General features: G+C 56.7%; 1 protein-coding gene across 2 annotated transcripts; it reads left to right on the top strand.

Moving 5' to 3' along the window:
• Nucleotides 1–233: 233 nt before the first annotated feature.
• GMEB1 (glucocorticoid modulatory element binding protein 1) lies at nt 234–11,362 on the top strand. 2 transcript variants are annotated; one of them, XM_032709770.1, is made up of 11 exons: nt 234–587; nt 1,867–2,028; nt 2,874–2,956; nt 3,878–4,002; nt 4,811–4,914; nt 5,353–5,507; nt 6,607–6,735; nt 7,404–7,541; nt 8,590–8,712; nt 9,343–10,037; nt 10,332–11,362. In XM_032709770.1, exons 2-11 carry the CDS (start codon nt 1,901–1,903, stop codon nt 10,446–10,448), a joined length of 1,797 nt encoding a protein of 598 aa, XP_032565661.1. In that variant the 5' UTR covers nt 234–587; nt 1,867–1,900; the 3' UTR covers nt 10,449–11,362. The 2 variants fall into 2 exon arrangements, with proteins under 2 accessions (XP_032565661.1, XP_032565662.1); XM_032709771.1 differs by lacking the exon at nt 10,332–11,362 and having other exon boundaries at nt 9,343–10,119.
• The last annotated feature ends 1,312 nt before the right edge of the window (nt 11,363–12,674 follow it).

The following is a 12,674-nucleotide window of genomic DNA, read 5'->3' on the forward strand; positions in this document are numbered from 1 at the left end:
AGCCATCCGCCCGTGCCACACCCACCGGTAGAGCCCGCCCTCTTTTCCCTTATCGCGCGCCCATTGGCTGCTGCCGCGTTTGCGCAACGTTATTGGTCTGTCTTGCTGTCAGTCAGCTGGGACCGCCACGCCCACCACGCTGCACCCGCCTCCTTCGCACCCATTGGCTGTCGCTGCCCGTCCCCGCATCGCTATTGGTTCATCTCGCTGTCAATCAAGTGGCCCCTCGCTGTTGGGGGAGCGGGGGGTCCGGTGGCGTGGGGGTCCCAGGGGTTGCAGTGTGGAGATGCCCGGTACCGCGTTCCACTTCTCGCTGCTTGGATGGCCGCGAGGGGGCGAGCACACCCCGCCGTGACCGCCCCGCCTCCCTCATCTCGTGTCCCGGCGTGGCGGGGGCGATACCCCCGGCGGCCACCAGGCGGCAGCGCCGCGGGCCCCTTAAGGCAGGCGGCGGCCGGAAGTGCTGGCGGCCGAGGCCGCGGCGGGCGCTGCGCATGCGCGGGCGCTGCCCGGCCCGTTCCCCCCCGCTCCCCCCCCTCCCCGTTCCCCCCGTTCCTCAGCCCCCGGTTCTCGGCCGCTCGCCGACGGTAAGGCCCGGGAGGAGCCGGGAGGGGCCGTGCGGGCGCGACGGGGCGGGGCCGGGCTGGGCGCGAGGGGGCCCGTCCCCCGCCGTGAGGGGAGGGAGGGGTCGCCGCCGTACGTGCCGCCGCCGCCGCCGTGAGGGCGGACGTCGCGCGCCGCGGGGGGGCGGGGGGGGGGGGGGGCAGCGCCGTGAGGGGGGGGGTGGAGGGAGGAGAGGGGGGGCGAGACCACGCCCCCTCCCCCGGGCAGGCCACGCCCCTCGGGCGCCGCGCGCCGCCGGGGGCACCTGACCCCCCCCTCGACCCCCGAACCGCCGCTCGGGGACCCCCCCGGGGGGAGATGGGGAGGGACCCCCCCACCCCAGCCCTCACCAGCGCTGGGGGCGACCCCCGCCCGGGCCTGACCGTGTGCTGGCGGCCCCCCCGTGCCGGACATCCTGGGGAAGCCGCAGCCCCACCGCCCCTCCGGGGGTACCGGGCGGTCCTGGGAGGTTCCGGGGGGTCCTGGGTGCCCCCCGGAGCTGAGGGAGGCTCAGGGATCCCCGGGGAGCCCATGGCTGGAGCGTGGCCCCTGTGGTGGTGAGTCCCCAAGCTTGGGACATCGAGACCCCCGTCACCCGCCGGGATGTCCCAACCTGAGATCTCTGAGATTTAGATGGGATACTGGGAAGGAATTGTTCCCTGGGAGGGTGGGGAGGCCCTGGCACAGGTTGCCCAGAGAAGCTGTGGCTGCCTCTGGATCCCTGGAAGTGTCCAAGGCCAGGTTGGACAGGGCTTGGAGAAACCTGGGCTAGTGGAAGGTGTCCCTGCCCATGGCAGGGGATGGTGCTGGGTGATCTTTAACATCCCTTCCAACCCAAACCATTCCATGATTCTGACAGTCTGTCTTTCCCTGAAGCTTTTACACCCCAAAGGGGTGATCCTGGCCCCACAGCAGTCACAAAACCACCTCTGTGCCTCCTGCACAGCCACAGGAACATCCCCTGGGAGTGCAGCTGTGGCCCCCCTCCCTGCCAGGTTCTCCTGCAGCAGCACAGTTTCTCCTGGGAAGGATCATCCCCAGGCATGTTCCTGGTAGCAAAGGATCAGAGCATCCCAGGGTGTATCAGAGCATCCCGGGGGCTGGCTTGGAAACTCAAGCTCTTGCCAAAACCCACCATGTGGGTTTGCTTCCCTGGCCTCGGGGGTGCAGGGCCAGGGAGAGCCACCAGCTCGGGAAGTCAGGAGTTGGCACTGGGGAGGGAATCTGCCTGTGGGATCTGTTCCCAGCTCTCGTGATCCACAGGGAGGAGGAAAACCTCACCGTGTTCATGTGAGAGATGGCGAATGCCGAGGTGAGCGTCCCTGTGGGTGATGTGGTGGTTGTACCAAGTGACGGGAATGAAGGGGAGAACCCGGAGGATACCAAAACCCAGGTGATCCTGCAGCTCCAGCCGGTGCAGCAAGGGTGAGTTGGGTGGCACTGGTGTGACTGGGAGGTGTGGGATGCGATGGGGGTGGGAGGATCTCTGTGGGTTTTCCTGGCGTGGGGACGGAGGGTCGCGGCGTTTTCCAGGGCTGTGTCGGGGTTGTGCCACACAGGGGAGAGGGAAAAATACAACAGGAAAAAGCTTGTGTGTGTGACTGTCATGGGGCCTCCAAGGGCTGAAAGTGTTCTGAGGGATCCTGCCTGGATCGTGGCAGTGGTGCTGTCCCTCTGCAGCCCCTCAGTGGATTTTGGCCACGCTGCAGCTGCTGGACCTGGTGGTCTGTATGTCTAGACTACCTGTGCCTCTGTGCCAGCTTTCCCCTAAAATAATCCTTAAATACAGTGAAGCTGGGATGTGGAGGGAATTTTGTGGCACCCTTGGTGCTGCATTTTCACTCTGGATCAATCAGGATGTGAAAAAAACTGGCGCCAGGTAGATAATATTCACAGAGCAGGGTGGCTGTGGGCCTGGCAGTGACTCCCCTGTGTGGTCAGCCTGTGCTGCAGTGGCACACAGGGTTGGAAGGGACATCCTGGCACACTTGTGCTGTTGTGGGTGACAGAGAGCAGAGCAGAAGGCACAGGGAAGACTGCAGAGCTGCCTCGGTGGTGCTGGCAGCATGGAGGGTGGGCTGACAGCACTGGGAACGCCTCTGCATGTGTCAGTCCTTGGGATTATTAGTGCCAAAAAATACTGCACCAGACAAAATCCACGTCCTTCAAAGGCAGGCAGAAGGAGGGAGCCGAAATTTTAACCCCGTGCTGTGCATCCTGATTTCCCATGGTTTCCATGGTTTGTTTATGGATGGCCACTCTCACCACAGGATTTACCAGGAGGGCTCCGAGGCCAGTGCTGCCGTGGTGGCCGTGGAAACCCACACCATCCACAAGCTGGAAGAAGGGATTGGTGAGTTCCCCCTCAGCATGGACAGATCCCCTCCTGTGCAGGGCTGGTGTCTCCAGCCCGCTGGGCTTCCTTCTGGCTCTGCCCCTGCAGATGCTGATTCCCAGGCATGGATGTGGGTGCAGGGGCTGGGCATACTCTGGAATAAGAGTCTGCTGTTACTGCTTGGTCCCAAAGTCCTGGAAGTGAGATCCTGGCTCTCCTGCAGTGAATGGTAAGGGCTCCCACGGGGTCCAGGGGAGCCGGGATGTCACCCTAGTCGTGGTGTGCAGGCACTGGCAGCAGGAAGGATGGTGGTGAGGAATAATGGTGCCTGGAGCACCAGGCTCTGGTCGCTGGGTCTTTGCTGAAGCAATAGCCTGATGGTTTGGATGCTCAGAAGAGCCAAGTGCTCCCTGCCATTCCCTGAGCAGCGTGTGGGAAAAGGCTCCTGTCGCTGGGTGCTGTCACTAGATCTTGACTAGAGTTCTGCTTCCTGTGTGGGTGTGGGTCTTTTGGCAGTATTAGCAGAAATTCTATGTGTGAAGTGAATATATTATCAGTAAATATCTGATATTGCTGCTAAAGAGATACCAGAGCTCCAAGAATCTGAGAGAGATCTGTGCTTCAAATTTTAAGCCATTTTGTTGCCACAAAGATTGTTCTCATTGACACCTCCCCCTTACAGATGTGTTGGATTTCTGGTCTCATGTTCTCCTGATAGCTGAGCTTAATTTTGGGCATCATTATACCAAAAAGCAGGTGCCAGTTGCTTTTGGAGTTAGTACGTGGAGAAGACTAAGAGAGGACTGATCCTGAACTGGGATCAGCCCTGGTTTTGCTTTCCCAAGTGCAGATCTCACAACCTGTGAGCTCCTATCTCCTGCCTTGTGGGATTCGAGCCTCTTGGGTGGGAAGTCTCATTTTGAGCCGTTCCTCCCTCAGACCCCAGCACCCTGGAAACGAGCGAGGAGATCGAGATCGCCTATCCCATCACCTGTGGGGAGAGCAAGGCCATCCTGCTCTGGAAGAAGTTTGTCTGTCCAGGAATCAATGTCAAGTGTGTGAAGGTAAGGGGAAAACTCCCCGTGGATTTCTTCTCTGCTTGACCTCCACAGGACTTCTTGTGTTTCATCCTAACCTTGTCCTGGAACTGAGTGGCTTTGCCTTTGGAGTGTTGGTGCTCAGGTTGTTTTTAGATGGGAAGAAGCACGGGAAGAGGAGAGGAGGATATCACACATCTTAGATTTCACAGCCATATTGGCCCTTGAGGAGGGATTGAAGGCAGGCAGGGGATGTGTGCTGAGATTCGGAGGAGCTTTGCTTCCTTCCCTCTTTCCCTCAGAGTCCTGGTACTCCACTCCTTGGGGAGCAGGTTGCACTGGGAAGAGAAATCTTGCTGTTACCTTTTCCCACTTGAGAGTGTGGCAGTGTGACAGCAGATACATCGAGTTTGAGCCCCATGTGCTGCTCCCCCTCAGTGGGAATTACCTGAGTCACTGGAGCAGGACAGAATGAATGCCTGAGGGAACACCTGTGTCAGCTGGAAGCTCCTGGGCTGTTTGATGTAACAGGAGCTCCTGCAAGGATCTCCAAGGTGACATGTTCACAGGAAATTATTTGGTTCATACAGAGCCTTCAGGGCTGTTCTTGGTTAGACTGTGTGGTTTGAATGCTGATGGTGGCAGGTCATCCCTGCAGACATCCATTCTCGAGCTGTAGGAGCTGCTGTGCCCAGGGGATCAAAGCTGGGAGGGATCTGAGAAGCAGCTCCTCTCTCTGAGTGGAAGGGGGGCTGTAGACTGGCTGTGTTGGATGTCCCAGTCTTCCCAAATGACGTTTCCCTGTTTGCTGAGCCTTTGTTTGTCTCGTTGTCAGTTCAATGACCAGCTGATCAGCCCGAAGCATTTTGTTCACCTGGCTGGGAAATCCACCCTGAAGGACTGGAAAAGGGCCATTCGCCTCGGAGGGATCATGCTGAGGTATCTGACCCTGTCCAGCCTCTGGGCTTCACCCCTGCAGCTGCAGGACCCCGAGCAGGCATTTTGTCTGCTTTGAAGTCCCCAGGAGGTCTCTTGGAGCCTCACAGTACCTGGCCAGCACCCTGCAGAGATCCTGGCCCTGTGGTGTGATCCAGGATCCCTCATCCTGGAAGAAGTGGCCTCACCTGGGGGTCCTGGTACTTGGTGGGGTGGAACAGGACTGGAGCCCTGCACGTGAAGCTGGGGGATGGCTTGTGTTTGCCATTTGAAAGCCTTGCAGGACGTTTTTTGTGTGCAGAGAGTGGCCCTGAGGTCTCCCTTTCCGTGTCCTTCCCATGGCTGTAGCATTCCCATGTGAAATACACCCGTTTTGTCTCCAGGCTGAGCCTTGAGCTGAGCCTTGAGCTGAGCCTGGTTCTCTCCCCACTCCCTGCACAGGAAGATGATGGATTCGGGGCAGATTGACTTCTACCAGCACGACAAAGTTTGCACCAACACGTGTCGGAGCACCAAGTTTGATCTCCTGATCAGCAGCGCCCGAGCGCCGGTGCCGGGGCAGCAGAGCGTGGTGCAGACCCCGACCTCAGCTGATGGTAGGAAACCAGCTACCAGTGCCATAGGAATTCCTTCTCATGCTCCTCCCCCTCCCACCTTCTCCCCGGCCACAGCAGGGTGGTCCCACTGTTTTGAAGGAGACTGCTCTGGTTTTTGGGAAGGAAAGTGTGTCTTGTGTCTGCTCGGAGAGGTCTCGGCAGCATTTGTCAGGGAGCTGTGCTGTGCAGGACTGGGAGGGACTGTAAGCAGCTGGCATCAAGCAGGTGCTTTCCAGAGGCAGCCTTGGGAGCCAGGAGAGGGATTGAGAGCCTTGAAGGGATCCTTATTCTGGGATCACCATGTGAGCAAATGCCTGAGAGAGCTCGCACAGCGTTTTCCCATGTATTTCCCATTTGGGAATTATTACAAAGGCAAAAGCTGGGCTCATTCTGACAATGAATTTAGGGGTGCTGAGCTCCTCCAGAACATCCATGAACTGGGTGTGATGGCTGGACATGATTTGATTGTCATTCCAACTGCAAATGCTCAGTGATCCCATGCTCTTTGCTGAGGTTAAGTCTATTCCCAGTTTTATGGCATTGTTCAGCTGGGTGGGTTACATTTCTCTGAGTCCATGTGTGGGTGGGATGGAAGAGTTGTCCATAGGCTAAGGAGAATCTCCTGGAAAGTACCATGGCCATGTGGTAAAACCTTACAGTGGCTGCACATTGGCTTAGTCCCAGATTTGATCCAGATTGAGTCAGATCCATTTCTCTTCTATAAACCAGCTTGGACCCCCACTCCATCATTTCCTGAGGGATTAGAGTACCTCTGGGGTGCAGGGGTCCCTGTGGATGATGCAAGGGAAGAAGGCTGCCTGAGCCTTATTTGTTCCCTTCTTTATTCTGATCCCTTTCTGCTCTGTTGGTGTGAGGGCCCCACTTTGCTTTTTGGAGGGCACATAGTTCTCCCTCCAGAACTCCCAGAGCCTTTCGCTGCCACAGCTCCAACAAGAAGCATTTGGTTGAAAGAAGCCAAGCACAAACTTGACCTGAGAGTGGAGGAGAGCTTTGGGAGGGGTGAGGGGGTGGGAATCAAAGCAGGGATCCAAGGGTGGCACTCCAGCTCCAGGGGGAGCTGACAGGGGCTCTCTGGCAGGGAGCATCACCCAGATTGCGCTGTCGGAGGAGAGCATGGAGGAGGGCATCGAGTGGAACTCGGCTCTCACAGCTGCTGTCACCATGGCCACTGAGGAGGGCATCAAAAAGGACACTGATGAGATCTCAGGTAAGCCCAGGCTGCTTGCTGGGTGTTTTCTTCCCCTCTCCTCCCCTTGTTATATATGTTGGAAATCCTGAAAATAAGGAGAGTTTGAGCAGTGAGCTGTCCCCCAGCCCCTTGGCTGTCCCAGCTTTTCCCAGACATCCAGGCTTCCTGCCAAACAGAACTCCTCACCACTGCAGCACTTCAGCCCTGGCCTCATGGCTGATGGATGATCCCCCAGTTCAGATGTTACTAGTTACAGTGAGGGGCTTTTCTTAATTTATTCTAAGGACATAAAACATGTCTACCAGCCTGGAGCATGTTCCCTGTCAGCTCTCTGGGCTGTGTCTCTCTGGCTTTGCATTCCCTCTTAGGATCAGTACAGAAGTTTAGCCAGAACTTCCTCAAGATTTTAAGCTCTGCATCTTGCAAAGATGTGAAATGAACATTTTTCACATCTTTGCCTTGGAAGTCACGGAGCTGCTTGAAAACCTGCTCTAATTTGCTGCCTGAGTCTTGTTTTGCTTCCTTTGGGGTTGGTTGTTTCTTTTTCACGTGTCCTGTCTACCCCAGTGGCCAAACTGGAAGTCACCTTGCAAAGTTACACTTGCCTGAAAGGTTTAAGGTGGCCCTGTGGGGAAAATGCCAGTTGCTTGTACATGTTGACTTCTTTTTCCCCTTTTTTGTGCCAGAGGACACGCTGATGTTCTGGAAGGGAATAGCTGATGTGGGGCTGATGGAAGAGGTGGTGTGCAACATCCAGAAGGAGATAGAAGAAGTCCTAAGAGGGGTGCAGCAGAGGTTGGGGCAGTCTCCCTTCCAGATGACAGGTAGGTTGTGAGGAAGGAGCCTCCAAAGGGCAGCTGCAGGCAAAAAAACCTGGCAAGTGTCCATCCCACCATGTAAAGCTGGTGAGTCGGGATTGGGAACGAGTTCCCACTCATTAGCTGAGCTGTGGGAGCATAGCCTGGATGTGTTCTCAGCCTGCCCAGCTGTGAAGTGCCTTTGCTTCAAGGCACTAGGACACACCATTCCACCCTGTTCCCTGAGCAGAGTGACCCTGGCAGCTTGTTGGGACTTTGAGATGACTGTCCACAGCTCCCAGCCCTCGTGGAAGCTCTTCCAGAATCACTTCTTGGAGCAGAGTTATTCAAACACTTCTCTGTGACAGTGCAGGCTTAAAAGGGTCCTGCCCCCTCTCTTCTGGTTCTGCTTTCAGTGGTGCCAGAAAACCTGGTTTTGGGGCTGAACCAGATGAGGGGAACGATCTGGGTTAAAAATAACTCCCCTCCCCTTTTTTAGGGTTATTTTTAACTTGGATCCATTCCCTAATCCAGTTCGGCACATGCCCCTGTGAGCACCTCTTGTTGATGCTCTTCCTGAGAGAACATCCATGGAGCCACAAACTTCATTTTACCCAGGATATTTTAGGGTTTTTCCCCTTAATTTTCTAATTTAACTTCGGGCTGGCAGATCTTTGTGTCTGGGAGCTGTGAGTGATTGAAGTCAGTGGATTATAACAGACATTTTGCAAAGCTTTCAGTGGAGCTTGGCATGTTAATGACACTGTCAGCAGCATGGGGTGATGGTTTGTAGGTGGAGAGCTCGTTTGTATCTCTGTGATTGCAAATTATGCTTTCATTTGCAGCAGTTTGGAGCTGCTTGAGTGACACAGCTCTGTTCCTCTTGCTTTATCATGTGAATGGGATTATTTAGTCCTGGGATGTCAGAAGGATGAGGGAGCTGGGTCTGCCTTTGTCAGCCAGCCCTTGTGAAAGAACAGAGCTTTACAAAAAGCAGCAGAAAATTTTTGGTGTAATTAGGAGCATCTTTTGAGTACCTGAGTCCTGCATGGGACTGAGCACCCTTTCCTTGCAGATGCTGCTGTCCTGAACAATGTTGCCCACACATTTGGTCTAATGGACACAGTCAAGAAGGTTCTGGACAACAGGAAAAACCAGACAGAGCAAGGAGAGGAGCAGTTTCTTTACACACTAGCAGGTAAGGTGCCTAATAAAGGTTCACATCCTGCTGCTGCTCTTGGGAACAAATGTGATTTTCCTTCCACACAACCTCAATGTAACTCCCTCCTCATTGTGTCCTGTAGGATCTGTCCTTACCCCTGTCCTAGTCCCCTGCTGCCCTGGATAAATGAGGTCACTGTGCTGCTTCTGGCTCCCAGTGTTCCCACCAACAAGGGAGGAAGGATGGGGGTGAGGGAGATGTTTCACTGACCCCAGGTCCTGCTCCTGTGCCTAGTGCTGGTGCTTGGCTCTGGGAATGTGACTCAGCCCAGCTCAGGAAGCAATTCCAACTGTCCAGGGGGGTTTGTCCACTCTCCCTTATAGGTGGGTTTAGCCTGGGGAGCAGAAATGCCCATCTTCTTACCAGTAGGAGCAGCCAACAGGGATGGAACGTTACCTGTGCCTTATCCAGGTGCTGCCAGCTGGAACACTGACCTGTGTGGGTGGCAAGAGAACCTGACCTTTTCTTTAAGTGTAGTTTGATCCCAAGGGAGATGCCAAGATCACGCTGGCTGGGTGGTTGGGTGTCCCCTGTCACAACCCTGGGGGGTGATGGAGCCCCAGGAGCTCCCGGTGTCCCCGGCCTGAGGTGCTGTTCCCTTCCCAGACCTGGAGCGGCAGCTGGAAGAGCAGAAGAAACTCGCCAGGGACCAGAAGGCCAAGTCCCAGACCATCCAGAACGTGGTGCTGATGCCCGTGAGCGCTCCCAAGCCCCCCAAGAGACCCCGCCTGCAGCGCCCAGCCTCCGCCACCGTGCTGAGCCCCTCCACCCCCCTGCAGCAGCCCCAGTTCACCGTCATCTCCCCCATCGCCATCGCGCCCGTGGGGCAGCAGTTCTCCGTGGGCAACATCCCCGTGGCCACCATCAGCCAGGGCTCCAGCCCCGTGACTGTGCACACGCTGCCCTCCGGCTCCCAGCTCTTCCGATACGCCACCGTGGTGTCCTCCTCCTCCTCCTCCTCCTCCTCCTCCAAGACCAGCTCCTCGGACACGGTGACCCTGCACCCGTCCTCCAGCCTGGCGCTGCTGAGCTCGGCGGCCATGCAGGACAGCGGGGCCCTGGCCAACGTGGCGGCTGTGGTCAACCCCGTGGAGCTGGTGGCCATGGAGTCGGGCATCACCTCCACCATCCAGGCCGTGGAGGGCACCTCGGACGACGGGCAGACCATCATAGAGATCGACCCGGCGCCGGATCCCGAGGCGGACGCGGACGAGCCCGAGGGCAAAGCTGTGATCCTGGAGACGGAGCTGAGGACTGAGGAGAAAGTGGTGGGAGGAGATGTGGAGGACCACCAGCACCAGGTCCATAACGTGGAGATTGTGGTCTTGGAGGACTAGTGGGGAAGGCAAAGCATCAGTTTGGGGAAGAGTTGGGAATTTATCTTATTTCAGGCTTCTTTTTTTTTTTTTTTTGTTAAGCATCTTTTCCAGCCACCCCATTTGTTTCCATGGATATTTTCCTTGTCCTGTATATAATATATATATATATATATATAATTTTGTTTTTTAAAACAAAAAAAAAATCTGGAGAAACACGTGAGACCTGGAAAAGGCTCCGTCTCCGTGGAGCACTGAACAATCCCCCCCTGTTTGCAGGGTCAAGGAGAGACTGGATCTCTGCTGGACAACCCAACTGGGAGGAACCAGCCACACACTTGGTGCTTCTGCTCCGGGGCTGCCCTGGCCCCAGAGACTTTATCTGAGAGACAATAACCAGTGGCTGGAGCGTGGATGTGGCTGTGGGAAGGGGTGACGGATTTGGGGTGGAACAGGTACCTCATTTGTATTTTTATTTTCCCCAGGGAAGGGAGTTCTGTCGGACTCTTCGCTGTCACCTCAACTGGGATTTTTTTATTGTTATTCTTGCTTTGGGGAGCCTGACAGCCCATGCATTTGCTGTCCATGTTCTCCTCCTCCTCTTCCTCCACACAAATTGTTTTTGTATCTCTATTTTTTTGTATTTGTTTACTCTCTCCCTTCCCACTGCCCAGATAGCCCAGCTGCAAAGCCCTGGGGCCTCCTCTCCGGGTTCCCTGTATCCCAATCCCACTTCTTCCCGTGGCACTTTCCCCCCCATCCCTTTCCCTGCCTGGCCAGGCTCGGTGCTGCCGCTTGGAGACTCCGAGATCACTTTCAGCCTTTCACAGAAAGGCAAAAAAAAAATACCAACTCAAGCTCAAACCCAGACCCTCCCCTTGGCTGCTCAGCGCCACAGGGACCTTTTTGGGGTGTACAAAGCATGTTGTGCTGTTGCTTTCCGGGAGAGCTGGATCCTGGATTGGGACAGCTTCTGTTTACACTGTGTGCTGAGGCTGCTCCGTGCTTGTTGCTACTCGTTTTGGTGGTTTTATTTTTGTATTATTATTATTATTATTATTATTATTATTTCTTCTTTCTTCCTATAATCTCTTGGCAGGATTAGAACTGGCACGTTGCTGAAATAATGTGCACCCCACTGTTTTCCCTCTTTATTTTTCAGTGGGAAGATGGAAATGGGGAAGCGCCGGGTGCCTTTAGAGCTGCGGAGGTTTGGGAGGGGCTGGGAGGGGGGAGCTGCTTGGCTGGAAATATTAAGCAAAACAACAGGCAAAGATAACGAGAAACACACCTGGGGAGGGCGGGGGGAGGGCAGGAAGATGTGTTTGGCTATTTTTTTGCATTAAAAGGAAAAATGGAACTAAGCTCCAATGGTTTATTCGTGGAGAGGTGGAAGGCAGCGACTCCGTCACCTCCAGGATGGGATGGGCAAGGATCCCTCTGCCTCCCTTTGGGAGTGGTGGTTGCAGCTGCTCTGACCCTGGACTCTGGGAAGTGTTTCCTGGCTTGGGTTGGAGGTGGGAAGAGCAGTGGGAGCCAGATCCCATGTTCAGCCCGGAGGAGACAAGGCACCAGGGAGACCTTGGGGCCCCTTGCAGTGCCTGAAGGGGCTCCAGGAGAGCTGGAGATGGACTTTGGACATGGGATGGAGGGACAGGACAAGGGCCAATGGCTTCCCACTGCCAGAGGGCAGGGTTAGATGGGATATTGGAAAGGAATTGTTTCCTGTGAAGGTGGGGAGGCCCTGGCACAGGTTGCCCAGAGAAGCTGTGGCTGTCCCTGGAGTCCCTGGAAGTGTCCAAGGCCAGGTTGGACAGGGTTTGGAGCGACCTGGGCTGGTGGAAGGTGTCCCTGCCCATGGCAAGGGGTAGAACGAGATGGGCTTTAAGGTCCCTTCCAATCCCAACCTTCCTGTGATTCCATGGTTTTAGATCAAGGATCCACTTCCTTCCACATCCAGCCACCTTCCCTTCCCTCCCCTCTGGCTCGCTTCATGCGAGCCTTGACCTGAGAGGGACGGGGATCTTTTGGGGACCCCATTCCGCGATCCAGGCTCACAGCACGAGCCGTGTCCGTCCTTTCCCGGGAAAGGGGCAGGACCCGGGTGGGAGACGAGAGAGGCGACAGACCAACACCCAGAGAGCCCCTTGACCCGGCTGGGGGTCCCGGAGGGCTGGGTCCTCCACGCCTGGTAGAGCTGGGGACAGCGGGGAGCTAAAATCAGGTTGTGCTGAATCCGCCGCCGCCGCCGCCGAGCCCCGAATTCGCCGCGTTTCGCCCCAAAGCCGGCGCGGGGCCGCCTGGCCCTTTAAGAGCAGTTCCCGCTCCCGGCCGAGCGGGGGCGCTGCCGCTCCCCCCTCCCCGCGGTCCTCCTCCGTCCCGGCATGCCCCGCGCCCGCCCCCCCCCTCATTTCCCGCCATTGTGCCTGGGCGCGCGCGGCGCCGCGTGACCGGGCGGGGGGAGCGCGAGGCGGCGGGGCCCGGGGGCCATAGAGACTGGGGGTGGGGGGGCGGGGGATAGAGCGTCCCCCCCTCGCCCCGCTCCGCTCCGCCCCGCCGGCCGCCGCCGAGTCCGCCAAAGGGCCGCCCCGCAGCCCCCGCCGGGCCCGGACAAAGCGCCGC

This window comes from Chiroxiphia lanceolata, chromosome 24 (assembly GCF_009829145.1).
Source record: "Chiroxiphia lanceolata isolate bChiLan1 chromosome 24, bChiLan1.pri, whole genome shotgun sequence".
Taxonomy (NCBI): Eukaryota; Metazoa; Chordata; class Aves; order Passeriformes; family Pipridae; genus Chiroxiphia; species Chiroxiphia lanceolata.